Source organism: Podarcis melisellensis (assembly GCF_964234715.1).
Source record: "Podarcis melisellensis genome assembly, chromosome: 6".
Taxonomy (NCBI): Eukaryota; Metazoa; Chordata; class Lepidosauria; order Squamata; family Lacertidae; genus Podarcis; species Podarcis melisellensis.
This window is the reverse complement of record NC_138538.1, coordinates 5,428,882-5,444,782: the sequence shown is the minus strand read 5'-3', so window position 1 is coordinate 5,444,782 and position 15,901 is coordinate 5,428,882. Positions and strand designations below refer to the sequence as shown.

General features: G+C 44.3%; 1 protein-coding gene and 1 long non-coding RNA gene across 6 annotated transcripts in view; one reads left to right on the top strand and one right to left on the bottom strand.

Annotated features, from left to right (window-relative positions):
• Positions 1–15,901, top strand: part of LOC309373242 — a 139,441-nt gene that overhangs the window by 83,893 nt on the left and 39,647 nt on the right. The gene's annotated exons all lie outside the window — the stretch shown is intronic.
• The window catches only part of RTEL1 (regulator of telomere elongation helicase 1), a 75,225-nt gene that overhangs the window by 23,323 nt on the left and 36,001 nt on the right, over positions 1–15,901 (bottom strand). For all 5 annotated transcript variants that reach the window (XM_081916645.1, XM_081916648.1, XM_081916647.1 and 2 more), the window contains 7 exons: positions 15,123–15,163; positions 14,513–14,598; positions 13,637–13,714; positions 8,990–9,067; positions 6,365–6,511; positions 5,487–5,602; positions 1,227–1,350 (listed from right to left, as the gene is read on the bottom strand). In XM_081916645.1, the coding sequence (XP_081772771.1) occupies positions 1,227–1,350; positions 5,487–5,602; positions 6,365–6,511; positions 8,990–9,067; positions 13,637–13,714; positions 14,513–14,598; positions 15,123–15,163 (670 nt within the window). The remainder of the gene's footprint in view (positions 1–1,226; positions 1,351–5,486; positions 5,603–6,364; positions 6,512–8,989; positions 9,068–13,636; positions 13,715–14,512; positions 14,599–15,122; positions 15,164–15,901) is intronic.

The following is a 15,901-nucleotide window of genomic DNA, read 5'->3' as shown; positions in this document are numbered from 1 at the left end:
ACCGCACCCGATCAAAACAGCTGAGCAGCAAAAAGATGCTGTTGGAAACTCCCTCTGTGCTGTATTTTCATCTGTAAAATAAAAATAATTGTGATCTCTCTCACATGGTGAGAAAACGGTGAGAGATTAGGATCTTAAGCCACTTTACATATGTAAAGTTCAAGAAGCAAGAGATTTCTGCACATGCGTGCAATATTTATTCAGTCCAAGGTTCACGCCATATTTGGAACTATACAATTTTCACACTATATTTGGAACTGTACAATTTTGTACATCTGGAGGAAAAAAAGCTGCAGCATAAAGCTTCCTTTCTAAAAAGTTTGGCCAGCATTGGGAAGCCTTTTGTTACTTTGTACATTAGGGTGTTACACCTCTTCCGACTGTTCTAAATGAACAGCATGCTGCTAAGCCAAAGTGTATCAGATCCCGGATGAACTATCGCCAAGTCAACAAAATGTATAAAGAGGATTTAAAGGAGAAAGGATTTGGTGATAAAAAATCAAAATCTGAAATAGAAATATTAAACAATGAATGTAAAATAATGTATAAAATGTATAAAATACTGTTGGAATGGCACCTGAAAGACGAGGAAGTGAAATTGGTGATGATACACTGGACAAAAGATTTTGGATGTAACATACAGCTTAAAGAATGGGAGAGGTTGTTGAAAGAAAGAATAACATTTACAGCTTGTAATGCTTTGAAAGAGAATATGATGAAATGATGTCTAGATGGTATGCTACACCTTTGAAATTAACTGAAATGTATAAGACAAATAATAAATGTTGTAAATAAAAAGAAGGAACATTTTATCATATGTGGTGGGAATGTTAAGAAAGTAAAAAACTTCTGGGAAATGATATATTGTGAGATGAAAAAGATGTTGAAATATACATTCTTAAAAAAACCAGAAGCATTTTTACTTTGTATTATAAGTGATGATATTAATAGACAAGATGTTAAATTGTTCTGATATGCAACAACACCGGCAAGAGTATTGTTAGCCCAGAAATGGAAGCAAGAAGAAATTCTGACGAAAGAAGAATGGCAGACAAAATTAATGGACTACGCAGAATTATATATATAAAACCCAAAGTGTATCAGATCCCAAAGCAGTCTGTGAACAACTGGCTGGGCAGCCTTATGTCTCTGGAATGCCAGTCATAAGGTAACTCTCAGACATTTTGCAGACTAATAGCTTTCGCCTACAGTTGCTTGGAACTTACAGTTTCCTGGGCAAAACGGAAGAACTGTGACACATCTCTGACAGCATGCCCAAATTTTTCATAAATCTTGATGTAAGGACGGACCCAGGAAGGCAATTGGGCTATTGCATCTGTATTCGTGAACCTGTTGGAAAGTGGGAAAGAACACATGGTAAGCTCTGACAAAAACAGTTTCGGGACATGCCTAGAAATGTTTGTAACACTTTCCCACCAAAACAACCCAGAAGAAAGATAGAATTGGATGCCTAACTGCTCTGCAACATCTGATACCATTGGTAAAAGAAAACACCTTTGGATATAGCACCCCATAATAATTTTATCCCCATCACAAAAATAACAGAAGAGGATAAACAGTATCCTTACATTTACACTTGTCTCATTCTTCCATACAGCAAAAGGTTAAATGGTAAGTTGCAAAACACTGTGGGATTGCAAGTGCTGGATAAGGGAGTCAACTGAAGGGCTGGCCAGAAATCACACATGAATTAGCTAAGAGCTCCAAAACCCCTTTTGCGGGGTTGCCACCTGTGGGAGATAAAGCAGTCATCACCAGACTCCCCTCCACAATGTCTGGATCAGGCCAACCTCCTTTGCAATTCCTTCGAAGAGTCTAATTGATTGACTGAACTATACAGCTTATGAGATCTGCTTTTTAATTTGCCACTGCTGTTACGAATTGATTGGTTTCATAAACCATTCCTTTCCTAGGAAGAGAGCACCAGTTGCAGATAATAGCTCATCTGGAATCGTTCAGTTTCCAGTTACAGGTTCCATTTAGAAAAAGAGTGCATTCCCAGAGGATTACTTAGAACCACCCTGCAGACATGGGAGTGGTCTGAAACAGATTCAACTCTCCCACAGCAGAGAACACTACAACCTGACTTTTAAGGGTTTAGTGCTGAAAGCCTTCCCTAGGCCCTCAAGCAGAAACTCCAGGCTTGTGGGCATCCCCTCTAAACTTGGGAGGTGTCCCTTAGACACCATATAGGAATAGATATTAATATGCAGCATGAGTAAGTAAGTCTTGAATAAACCCTTCTCCATCTATTTGCATCCCATGCCGATAACCTACCGTATTTTTCGCCCCATAGGACGCACTTTTTCCCCTCCAAAAATGAAGGGGAAATGTGTGTGCGTCCTATGGGGCGAATGCAGGCTTTCGCTGAAGCCTGGAGAGCGAGAGGCATCGGTGCGCACCGACCCCTCTTGCTCTCCAGGCTTCAGGAAGCTGTCCGCAAGCCTTGCGCGCCCGGTAGGAGCTCCCGCCGAGTGCGCAAGGCTTGGGGTGGCAGCCTGTTGCCCGAAGCATAGGGAGCCCTCCGGAGGGCTCCCCGTGCTTCGGGCGAGTGTCTGCAAGCCTAGCACGCCCGGCAGGAGCTCCCGCCAGGCGCGCGAGGCTTGGGGCGGCAGCCTGTTGCCCGAAGCACAGGGAGCCCTCCGGAGGGCTCCCCGTGCTTCGGGCGAGTGTTTGCAAGCCTTGCGCGCCCGGCAGGAGCTCCCGCCAGGCGCGCGAGGCTTGGGGCGGCAGCCTGTTGCCCGAAGCACAGGGAGCCCTCCGGAGGGCTCCCCGTGCTTCGGGCGAGTGTCTGCAAGCCTTGCACACCCGGCAGGAGGGCTCCCCGTGCTTCGGGCGAGTGTCTGCAAGCCCTGTGCGCCCGGCAGGAGCTCCCGCCGGGCGCGCGAGGCTTGGGGTGGCAGCCTGCCGCCCGAAGCACGCGGAGCCCTCCGGAGGGTGCCCCGTGCTTTGGGCAGGCGTGTGCAAGGCTTGGGGCGGCAGCCGCGGCTGGAGGGGGGAAAGAAATTTTTTTTATTCATTCCCCACCCCAAAAAACGAGGTGCGTCCTATGGGCCGGTGCGTCCTATAGGACGAAAAATACGGTAATACCCCATTTTAGATGGTGTGCTACAGAGATAAATGTATTTGTCTGTTTATGATAGGAGTGCAATTATAAGGACCACATACTCCAGTTTAGTGACTTTCCTCACTTAATGTCACTGCAGTGGGACAAAACCCACATTTTGCCCATATGGTGGCAAGCGGTGAGATAGAATCCCCCAGTTCTCAGTCAGAGCATTCCTGTTTTCAAAGAAAGCCGCGAAAAGATGATGCAATTTCTCCCGAAAGAATACGTTTAACTTGGATTATTATTCTAAGACTACTGATGTGGATTTAGAAACCCAGTCTAGCAACACATGAGAAATATTTTGGTTAGATCATATTTCTTTCTTTATTTTGGTTTTGAACCAAGGGATACATGGGTAAACAGTTTTCCTTTCCACTGGCCAGAATAACAACTCAGAGCTTTCTCTGAATAGCTGCTCCCATTAATTTGCCTAGTTCTAGTCACAGGCGCAGCTGCATCCTGCAGGCTTGTGGTTGCACATTATTATTTTTAAATATCACTTAAGAAAGTAAGAGGCCGCTGAATCAGGCCTACGGCTCACCCAGTCCAGCATCTTGTTTTCTGAGTGGCCAACCAGATGCCCTGAGGCAAGTCCAAAAGCAGGACCAGAGTATAAGACCATTTCCCCCTCCTGCAGTTTTCAGCAACTGGTATTCAGGAGCACACTGCCTCTGACTGTGGAGGCAGAGAATAGCCATTGTGGCTGGTAGCCCCAGGTAGCCTTTACCTCCACAGGTTTAAAACAAAAAAAATTCCTTCCAGTAGCACCTTAAAGACCAACTAAGTTAGTTCTTGGTATGAGCTTTCGTGTGCATGCACACTTCTTCAGATACACACGAAAGCTCATACCAAGAACTAACTTAGTTGGTCTTTAAGGTGCTACTGGAAGGAATTTTTTTTGTTTTGACTATGGCAGACCAACACGGCTACCTATCTGTAACTCCACAGGTTTGTCTTTCAAAGCCATCCAAGTTGGTGGCCATCACTGCCTCCTATTGGAACAAATTCCATAGTTGAACTATGCACTGCATGAAGAAGTACTTTCATTTGTCCCTCCTGAATCACCCAACATTCAGCTTTGTTGAATGTTCACAAGTTCTAGTAACGTGAAAGGAGGAAAACATTTTTCTATCCACTTTTTGCATGCAGTGCATAATTTTATACACTTCTACAGTATCATGTCACCTCTGACTTGCCTTTTCTCAAAAATAAAGAAAAGGCTTCTGCCATGTTTGTTAGTCTTTGAGGTGCCTCAAGACTATTTTTTTGCTGTAACAATTTTTTTAAGTATGTATTTTTATTCTGCTGTTTTGTTTTATTAAAGTAATTTAAACATCTATTTTTAAAATATAAAATTTATTAATTTTTTTAAAAAATATATGAGCACAAAAATCTACACAAAACCTAGAATAAACAAAAACATTAACGAAAGAACTGAACACACCCAACCCTTCCCCAAAAACAGACACCTTAAAAACAAACAAATCTGAACAGCACAGCCATCCTGCATTCTTCCATCCAAGCTCAGACTGAAAATGGGAACCAAGAATGCTCAGAAGAAGTCACAAGGGTGGTGGCCCATTACTTTGGAATTACACGGTAACAAGGCAAGCAAGGAAATCAGAGAGGTGCACCAATTGAGCCAATTTGCTGCCCATTCACTCGGTCTGGAGAGTCATAGAATCATAGAGTTGGAAGAGACCACAAGGGCCATCGAGTCCAACCCCCTGCCAAGCAGGAAACACCATCAGAGCACTCCTGACATATGGTTGTCAAGCCTCTGCTTAAAGACCTCCAAAGAAGGAGACTCCACCACACTCCTTGGCAGCAAATTCCACTGTCGATCAGCTCTTACTGTCAGGAAGTTCTTCCTAATGTTGAGGTGGAATCTTCTTTCTTGTAGTTTGGATCCATTGCTCCGTGTCCGCTTCTCTGGAGCAGCAGAAAACAACCTCTCTCCCTCCTCTATGTGACATCCTTTTATATATTTGAACATGGCTATCATATCACCCCTTAACCTCCTCTTCTCCAGGCTAAACATGCCCAGCTCCCTTTTGAAGCTCATCACAATCTTTTTGTTCTAACTACCCCGAGCAATTTAGTATCATCAGAAAACAGGGCCACCTAACCACTCTCCCCTAACTCTAGCTTGTTTATGATCTAATTTAAAAACACAGATCCCAATATGAAACTTTGGCCGATTCCACCTTCTACATTCCTCCATTTGGAAAACTGTCCATTTTCTCCTACTTTCTGAAGGCTTATTCCACAGTAGCAAAGCAAGGAGATGGCACAGATGGTCCAGAATTCAAGTAGACGGAGATGAGAACTCTACCCAAGCAAGAGGGAAGGTCACCTGTGGTCACAGAGGAAGATGGCGCCGTAATCCTGTCGATGCCGGATGACTCTACCAATGGCCTGGTTCACTGCTCGAGATGCCTGTTGCTTATACCAGCTGTTCCCGGATAAATACTAAATGTCAAAGAAAATGCATCAAACACCAGACCAAAATTAATACCACCCTTTAAGGAGATGCCCTGAAAACGCATCTGCAAAGAATGCCCTTCTGCCTGTCCCTTGGTTCTCCCCTTCTCCACTGTTTCTGTAGCTTAGGACCACCTCTTTTCTGAAAGAGGAACTGGTCACCCCACTGGCTCAGCCAGCTGGCCCCTCCCTGCCATGAAGATTTATCTGGATTAATAACACTGTGCATTGTGCTTTAGACGTTTGCAACATTCCTTTTAGATATGCATTAATACAAGTTTAACTCTGCCACTTGCAAACTGTCTACAGCCAATGGAGAATTCTCTCATAAATAACCAACCAAGCCAGTTTTAGAAGCCTTCAACAAATATTCCTGTGGCCCAAGGAAATGGGACTGATATCCATAGAGAAAAGTTGCAATGAGAGAACAGAGGCAAACAGGGTCAGACCAAGAATTTGTGCTGCCTGAGGCAAAGGACTTGATGCCCCACTCACTTTCCATGCCAACTGGACTGTTAGTTTGTCTTTATTTTAGCACTGGTGATGGATCAGATCCAAGAGCAGCAAGCTAGGTTAAGGGGTGCAGCAGGGCACGCCATGTAGCACAGGCAGTTCAGCTCCCCCACACCTCATCACAGCTACCTGCCCCCTAGAACCTTCAGCCTGAGGTGGCTGCCTCACTCTGCCTAATGGCAGGGCTCGCTTTGATGACAAATATCCATAATATCAATGGGAGGGCTCCCTTCTTACCTGTCCACCAGCGGCACCTTTTGACTTCATCTCATCCAAGAACTGCATCTTTAAAATGACCTTTGGGTCCATGCGAGGGGGGAAAGGAAGGCCTGTAATGATGACACCTCGACCATTCCTGTCCGTGAAGTCCAAACCTTCGCTAGCCTGAAAACAGATGATGTTTGTCACTAAAAGAGGCAGAGACAAATTCCTGCTACACTTCCGGCTTCTCCAGTCTTCCCTGAGGGTCCCGAACGCACTTCAGCTGTTGTTCTGGATTGGTTCCTGAGTTTTTGGGGGCTCCAGGTCATCTCTGGAAGGGGAGCTACTTGGCAGGGGCATGAGCTCAAGAACAGCACTGCAAGGCTGCTATGCCTACTTGACGGAATTTAAGGTTGCAAACAGGGGGTGCTTAAGATCTGAGCTGTGTCTCTCCACTTGATGGTGCCAAGGCCTATGATATAATTCTCTGGATGCCTCAGTCTAAACGCCACTTCATGACTATACTAGTGCAATGTAAGGTAAAGGTAAAGGGACCCCTGACCATTCGGTCCAGTCGTGGCTGACTCTGGGGTTGCAGCGCTCATCTCGCTTTATTAGCCGAGGGACCTGGCATACAGCTTCCGGGTCATGCGGCCAGGATGACTAAGCCACTTCTGGCGAACCAGAGCAGTACCAGACCTTCCCGCCGGAGTGGTAACTATTGATCTACTTGCACTTTGAGGTGCTTTCGAACTGCTAGGTTGGCAGGAGCAGGGACCGAGCAACGGGAGCTCACCCCGTCGCAGGGATTCGAACCGCCAACCTTCTGATCGACAAGTCCTAGGCGCTGTGGTTTAGACCACAGCGCCACCCACGTCCCTCTAGTACAATGTAGGAGCGATGAAAGTAAGTTACTGGTTAGGAAGCACTGAGTTAGAATCTCATTTATGCTTTGAACACACTAGTTGGCTCTTAGTAGCCCATTCAATCTACACATCAAGAAGTTCAAGCAGCGCTCCATGAAGGAGTCACATGACCTCCTGGGATATGGAGAGAGCCCTCCAAGGCTGGACAAGGACACACACTAAGAGTTCCAGGTAAAGTAAGGAGGGTGGCAATAAAAAACTGGCATTTTGAAGCTATAGCACCCTATTTATGGAACACCCTTTCCAGAGAAGTTTCCCTCACAACATCTTTTTTTTACTTTCACCAACAGCATTTTATTTATCTAGACCTTTTAAACTTGCCACTGCAATATGTTGTAGCTTAAGTACATGTTTATGTTTTATCTTGCAGCTTAGATCCACCGTTGGGGGGGGGGGGAATATGATTTTTTTTAAAAAAAGATCATATATGGTAAATGAAGGAATGAATAGATACACAAATAAAAAAAGAAAAGGTAACAAGTTACTTTTCTTCTGTGTAGAGCCTTGTCACCGGGAAGTTCCCAGTGGCTGCCAAATAAGGTCTGCAATGTAACCTGAGTATTACAGTAGTCAAGAAACATGCCTAACATTTTCACTTTCACTTTCCATAATAAGCAAAAGACAAAACAAAAACCCCAATCGTAAATACAGGAAGCCAGCTTTATTATGTCTCTTTGTCTCAAAGCATGCTGATGACATGCTTCATTTATTTTTATTTTGGCTTCAATGCTGCTGCTTCAAAAGTTAAGCTTGTGCTAGTTACATGATTTTCAAATAGTTCCAGGATATCCTGAGGTTTCTTGGAAGCTTATCACGAGTTTCTCAGCAGAAAGATATGGAATGACGGAATAGCTTCCTTGAAAGGCCCACTCCTACCAATCTTTCCTTAGAAGACACATCAGCTGGGAAGCGCTGCAGGACATTATCTTAGTTCACACAAGACAGCTGAACAAGCTCATAGCCCAGAGGAAATGCAGACTAGAAGTTGCCACAGTCCAGCAACACCACACAAACAAGCTTCATGGCACCCATGCATGGGGTATTTGACACACAAGCTGGTGTGTTAAAGTTCCTATGAAAGTAGAAACTTTAGGGTTGTGAAAGACAAGAACAGATAGTAGGAAATGAGTCTGAGTTTCTCCATCTTACTGATGAAAACCAGCGAGGAAATGGTATAGTAACAGCCAACAAATCTTGTATTATTTCCATGTGTGTAATGGAACTTCAGAAGCAGTGTGGTGCAGTGGTTAGAGCATCCAGCTAGCACTGGAAATGCAGGGATTCAAATCCTCACTTAGTGACGAAGCTCACGGGTGACCCTCTCAATCACTCTCTCTCAGCCGAAACTGTCTCATAGGGCTGTTGCAGAGATAAAAATGACCAGGTGAGAACCACATACACCACCCTGAGCGAACTGGGAGAGAGTTGGTATAAAAATGTAACTAATAATAACTCACAGAAGTAGGACTGCAACAAAATGTTGCAGTATATTTCCACTATTTAACGCAACTGCTCAGATTCTGTTAATTGATTTCCAACAAGTCTGTAAAATAGGTTAGGCCAAGAGATTTCAAGCATAAAGTTCCCAGTGAGCTTCATAGCTGAGTGGGGATCTGAATCCGACTCTTCGCCAGTTCTTATGATTCTTAAATAAATAAATTCCCACTGTTGCTCTGCACAAGTTGGCTTCTGCAGAGAGTCTAACTTTCAGCCTTCTGCAATCTGTTACACATACCTTCCCCCGGCACACAGCCAAGAAAACAGCACCATTAGACTTGGGGCAGACAATCTTCTCGTAATACGCATTTATGACCTAGGATAGAGAGAGAAAAAAATGTAAATGAAAATTTAAGGACAAACTAGCTCAGGCTTGGTACCAGACACAGAGTTCTCAAGACACTTCACAGGACCTTGAGGAGCAGGCATGGTCTCCTGAATCCAATGCCTTTGAGGGGCCCTTTGAGGGGCCCTTCTGATGATGGATGCAGCAGCACAACTGCTGACAGGACTAAAACCCCGTCAGCATATGACACCTCTGCGGAAGAGACCTGCACTGACTGCAGATCTGCTACTGCACCAAGTTAAATGTGCTGCTATCGGTATATAACACCTTTCAGAGCTTGGAACCCATAAACTTTTGTGATTGCATTACCATGTAGCACCTACACTTTGGAACTCCCTGCCAATTGACACTGGCCAGGTGCCTTCACTGTCCCGCCCTGAGACCTCCGGGTATAGGGTGGTAAGTAAGTAAGTAAAAATACTTTTTTTGGCACCTGCTTAAAACATTCTTCAGACGCGGGTGGTGCTGTGGGTTGAACCACAGAGCCTAGGACTTGCCGATCAGAAGGTCGGCAGTTCGAATCCACGTAACAGGGTGAGCTCCCGTTGCCCAGTCCCTGCTCCTGCCAACCTAGCAGTTCGAAAGCACGTCAAAGTGCAAGTAGATAAATAGGTACCACTCCAGTGGGAAGGTGAACGGCATTTTCGTGCGCTGCTCTGGTTCAACAGAAGCGGCTTAGTCATGCTGGCCACATGACCCAGAAGCTGTACGCCGGATCCCTCGGTCAATAAACTGAGATGAGTGCCGCAACCCCAGAGTCGGCCACGACTGGACCTAATGGTTAGGGGTCCTTTACCTTTAAAAACATTCTTGTTTAAGCAAACCTAACAAGACATGTAGAAGCTATCATGTGTTTTAATCTGCTTTTGGTTTATTGCTGGTTTTAATTATCTTTTGAACGTTCTAAACTGGGTTTTAAACTGAGTCTTTTTAACTGGGTTTTTAACAGGTAGTTTTATTGCTTTATTCTTTTTGTAAACTGCTCTGAGGTTGTATTACAGTCAAGTGTAACATCTTTATCAACCACTTGGATGATGGACTCAAGGGCATCCTGATTGAATTTGCAGATGACACCAAACTGGGAGGGGTGGCTAACACCCCAGAGGACAGGATCTCACTTCAAAACGACCTTGACAGATTAGAGAACTGGGCCAAAACAAACAAGATGAATTTTAACAGGGAGAAATGTAAAGTATTGCACTTGGGCAAAAAAAAATGAGAGGCACAAATACAAGATGGGTGACACCTGGCTTGAGAGCAGTACATGTGAAAAGGATCTAGGAGTCTTGGTTGACCACAAACTTGACATGAGCCAACAGTGTGACGCGGCAGCTAAAAAAGCCAATGCAATTCTGGGCTGCATCAATAGGAGTATAGCATCTAGATCAAGGGAAGTAATAGTGCCACTGTATTCTGCTCTGGTCAGACCTCACCTGGAGTACTGTGCCCAGTTCTGGGCACCACAGTTCAAGAAGGACACTGACAAACTGGAACGTGTCCAGAGGAGGGCAACCAAAATGGTCAAAGGCCTGGAAACGATGCCTTATGAGGAACGGCTAAGGGAGCTGGGCATGTTTAGCCTGGAGAAGAGGAGGTTAAGGGGTGATATGATAGCCATGTTCAAATATATAAAGGGATGTCACATGGAGGAGGGAGAAAGGTTGTTTTCTGCTGCTGTGGAGAAGCGGACATGGAGCAATGGATCCAAACTACAAGAAAGAAGATTCCACCTAAACATTAGGAAGAACTTCCTGACAGTAAGAGCTGTTTGACAGTGGAATTTGCTGCCAAGAAGTGTGGTGGAGTCTCCTTCTTTGGAGGTCTTTAAGCAGAGGCTTGACAACCATATGTCAGGAGTGCTCTGATGGTGTTTCCTGCTTGGCAGGGGGTTGGACTCGATGGCCCTTGTGGTCTCTTCCAACTCTATGATTCTATGATTCCAAATGGTATATAAATGTTGTGAAATAAATAAAACAAATAAAACTGTCAGAGGAGGAGGTGAAGCAGGCTCCTCGCAGCTCCCTGTTTTCAAGAGTGCCGGCACCAAAAGCTTTCATTTCCGGGGTGAAGAGGAATGGAACATTATGCATCTATGGACCCAAAGTTGTCACTCTACTCGTATGGGGGCTTCTCATGAGTAAGGAATCCATGCTACTCCATCACAGCCAGCAGTTGAGGCTACCATCTGGTTTAGGAGGCCTCCCTCTTGAGCCTTCCACTTGTTGGAAACATCTGGGTCCCAGATCTAGTCACTCTGCCTTGCTCCACTGTACCTTGCCTGGACACCCTGTGAGCTTAGACTGTTGCCTGACTTTGTCTTTGCATCATGTTTGGCCTTCAACTGATTCCTAGTTTCCTTGGAACGTACTGTATCTGCAGTCCTGTCATTACATAGAAGCTTACAGCTTCTGTGATTGTGGCCCCATCCTCTGGAACGTAACAGCTTTCCAAATTCCGCTGAAATATACAGGATCTAGGATCCCGGTATCTTGGTAACTTTGCTCAATCGGGCAGATGTTTAGTTCCATGAATGAGCCACCCTTCATTACGAGAAACCTGCAAACCTCATATCAGGCCATGTGAGACAGCAGCTTCCATGGAACACAACACAAAGAATTCCCTTTCCTTATCTTCCCGCAAATTATGTTCAAGACAAGACAAACAGGAAATATATAGCATTTTATATGCACATAAATGTTCGGAAAATTAGGATAACCCGGCAGAGAAATTTCAAGGTTAGGAGAATGGTGGGTTTACTTATGGATCGATCTAAGATTTTTAAATGAAAGTTCATAAACAAAGTTATTTTAAAAAACCACCACTGCACTTTGTTTTCAGTGGAATTCAAGCATGACTAACCGTTTGATAAGAAGAGTTGAACGTGCAGTCCCACCAAGAAGAAAAAGCAATGATGAAGGAAGGAAGTCCTATCTGCAGGGTACACACTGCTTTTTCAGAAAAAAACTTTCCTGTAAAAAGGTTTTGCCCAAGAGGTGTGATACATAGGAATTCATTAAGAGGGTGTGTGTGCAAGGGCTGTTCTATGCAATAAAGTTCCAGAGATTTTTAGCAGATTATTCAAAACACTGCACTGTTTCCAAAGTGCTTCTGCCAGAGGTGAAATCAAATCAAATCTTTATTATGGTCATAGGCCAGCTTGGGGCGGGGGGGAGGTTTACAGTTATTTAAAATCCGAAAAACTATTTCAAAAACTAAAAAGAATTAAAAGTCTATAAAAATCTAAAGGAAGCAAGGGAAATCTAAAATTGCCAGGAGTCAGAAATATGTCCAATGTTCAACTTCCTTTTAACTCACTTGAGCTTTCTGAATGATTTTCTAAATGTTAACTTGCTGTTCATCGCACATTTTTATTAAGAGTTATATGGTGTTTCAAGGCCAAAGGGATGAATGTGTACTTGTGATATGTCATATATCTGACACAGTGGCACTGCTCACCTGGTTTCCAAACCCTATCACTATCAATTACTGAAAAGAGGAAGAGAAAGATGAGGGGTGGAACTTGGCATCACAGGTGAAGCATCTGATTGGTTACACTGCTGCAGCACCCTGTGGCAAGCTTCCTGCCGCCTCGCCTCTACCCATCTCCCTTTCGGTAACTGGAAGTGATGCTTGGCACTGGGAATCCAGGTGAGCAACTCTGCTTTACCAACCACTACTGCGTATAACCCAAATGCCAGAATTTTGATTAAGGCTCAAGCTTCAGGAAAACACTAATAGAAAAAACAAATACCTTCTGGTGCATGGAGTGCTATGTGAGCAGGATAAAACCAATAAAACTGCTAGGAGGAAACTGCCACTATTCCTGTTGGCCCACCTAACTTCGTGATAGTAGTCACGAAATTGAAAGACGCCTGCTTCTTGGGAGAAAAGCAATGACAAACCTAGACAGCATCTTCAAAAGCAGAGACATCACCTTGCCAACAAAGGTCCGTATAGTTAAAGCCATGGTTTTCCCAGTAGTGATGTATGGAAGTGAGAGCTGGACCATAAAGAAGGCTGATCGCCTAAGAATTGATGCTTTTGAATTCTGGTGCTGGAGAAGACTCTTGAGAGTCCCATGGACTGCAAGAAGATCCAACCTCTCCATTCTGAAGGAAATCAGCCCTGAGTGCTCACTGGAAGGACAGATCGTGAAGCTGAGGCTCTGATACTTTGGCCACCTCATGAGAAGAGAAGACTCCCTGGAAAAGACCCTGATGTTGGGAAAGATGGAGGGCACAAGGAGAAGGGGACGACAGAGGACGAGATGGTTGGACAGTGTTCTTGAAGCTACCAACATGAGTTTGACCAAACTGCGGGAGGCAGTGGAAGACAGGAGTGCCTGGCATGCTCTGGTCCATGGGGTCACGAAGAGTCGGACACAACTAAACAACAACAATCTCAAGCTGTATATTGGACATCACTAACAACCAGATTCTCTTTTCCCTGGGACCAGGCTCAAGGTTGCTCAGTAGCAGTCTGACTAAGCAGCCAGCAACCAAGTTACTATGCAGCATAACAGTGTAAAGTCTTGCCAACCTCTGTGAAGGTTCCTTTGTTTCTTGGTTCCACAAACATTGGTTTCACTGCTTCAATTCTTCCAGCAAGATCATGCTCCTGTGAGAAAACAGAGAGAAAGAGAGGGACTAGTACAAGTGAGTCAAGCAAGTGAATCAACTACTTCAAAGAAGGTGTGGGATTTTCCTGCCTGCTTGATGGATCTAATAAAAGCAGGTGTGCAGTCACCCAAGATACCCCCCGCCTCCACACCAATACTGGACAAAGGTTTCATGCCTGTTAGCACCAGACAACAAGCTTTGACTCTTTGGATAAGCAAGCAGGAACCCTGGGGCATGTTTCCAACATGTGAGTATTTTTGAAACTCAAGGTTTCCTAAAGTAAACAAGAAATATAGTCTCTTGCTTTATTCCAATGCCACAAGCCAGAAAGTTTTAAATTAAAATTATTGCAAATCATTGCACTAATTTGAATCAAGCCAGAACATGAAAGAGAGGCGATAGCTGTTGGAACCTGTAAGGTAATGCCATCTCAATTGTGTTTTATGCCCTCTAGTGAACAAATTACTTTGCCTAACTCCTGATTGTATAGAATCTGATCGTATCGCTTCAGATCAGATGGGGAAGATGCTCAGGCTGCCAATAGTTACAGCTTTAAGCCATGTCACCATTCAACTCCTTTTTGGCAACAATGCAGTGAAAGCAGTTAACGAGGAATGAGCTGAAGACTGTGTGGAACAATCTTATTATTTCCTTACAATCTGTCAAAACTGTGCACAAATCCACTCAACTCAAACACCAATATTGTTTTTATAGGTTCTCGTTAATGACTAGCACCGTGAACAATGCATATTGCTTAATGTCGCTTTATAGGACAGAAAAGGCCATGGAAACCTACTCTCCAATATTCCAGGCTTTTATCCATGACAGGATATGAAGGGAAGAAAACAAGCAGCCCATGTGGTGTGATTCGAACAAGGTTACCTGCCAAAACAAAACAAATATTAAGACCAAGTTCACCCTGATTTCAGTATATATTTTTTAAATTACTTTTTTTATTTGCATTTTATTTGATTGGCAGCAGCTCTTCAAGGGTGGAGTCAAGGACACATTTCCACCCCCTAACAGTATTTAGCGCCTCAGTTGGTGGGAGGCCAACAAACTTTTTCAGCAGGGGGCCGGTCCACTGTCCCTCAGACCTTGTGGGGGGCCGGACTATATTTTGACCAATATATATATATATATATAAATGAATGAATTCCTATGCCCCACAAATAACCCAGAGATGAGTTTTAAATAAAAGCACACATTCTACTCATGTAAAAACATGCCGATTCCTGGACCGTCCGCGGGCCGGATTGAGAAGGCGATTGGACCGTATCCAGCCCCCGGGGCTTAGGTTGCCTACCCCTGGTATAGCAGCTGCATTGCTTGGCTAAGTGCACAGTGTTGATTTAAATCTGTGTGGATTTCAGTCATGTTGGAGCAGAAGGTCTTCTCGGTCTTACCTATTGTTCTCCCAAGAGATGACAGACACTCTGATGAAAATCTGCAAAAACAACAACTACCTGTCAGCAGTAAAGAATGCCTGGTGCCCCCACAGTCATCACCAAAGGAATACAATGAACCGTTTGTCACCCTTAAGACATGACTATCACTCTCTTCTTTCCCCTATTGACTGATTCACCGGAAAAACAGGTCCCTGTAATTTATTAGAATGTATCTAGTCATATGATCCAAAGAATCATCTACAGAAGTTATAAAAGTTTAAATAGCTGAGTCATTCACAGTGTCAACACTAGAAAACAATGGGTGGGGGACAGAAGAGGCAAAGTATATTTCTAGGTGAGCGTGCTAAGATCACTGAAAAAAATTAACAGGATATGTTAATGGAAGTCCAGCAAATGGGGGGAAGGAATCTCCTTGTTTGAGGAAGGGGGCTTTGCCTTCCCTGCCCACCCCCATGCCGCCTATGTTCATTAAACTAACAAAAAGGGGTAGGTAGGGTTGAAATGAGTGCAGTGCCTGGTTTAGGCTTCCTCAGAAATCATGCTTATTGTCCTACGTGGAGTGGACTCTTATCTCTGGCCACAGAGAGTCATATGGTGAAGTTCTAACTCTGAAACAGAAACTTCTCAAGTTTCCTTTACTTTCTGGCTCTTTTGTGTTTGCCTCCCGCAACTTCCTGTCTGAATTAGAGGTGACTGATCCAGAAAGAGAGATATTGGCGTCATTGTGGGTATCTTGATGAAAATATTGACCCGGTGTGTTGCAGCTGTGAAAAATG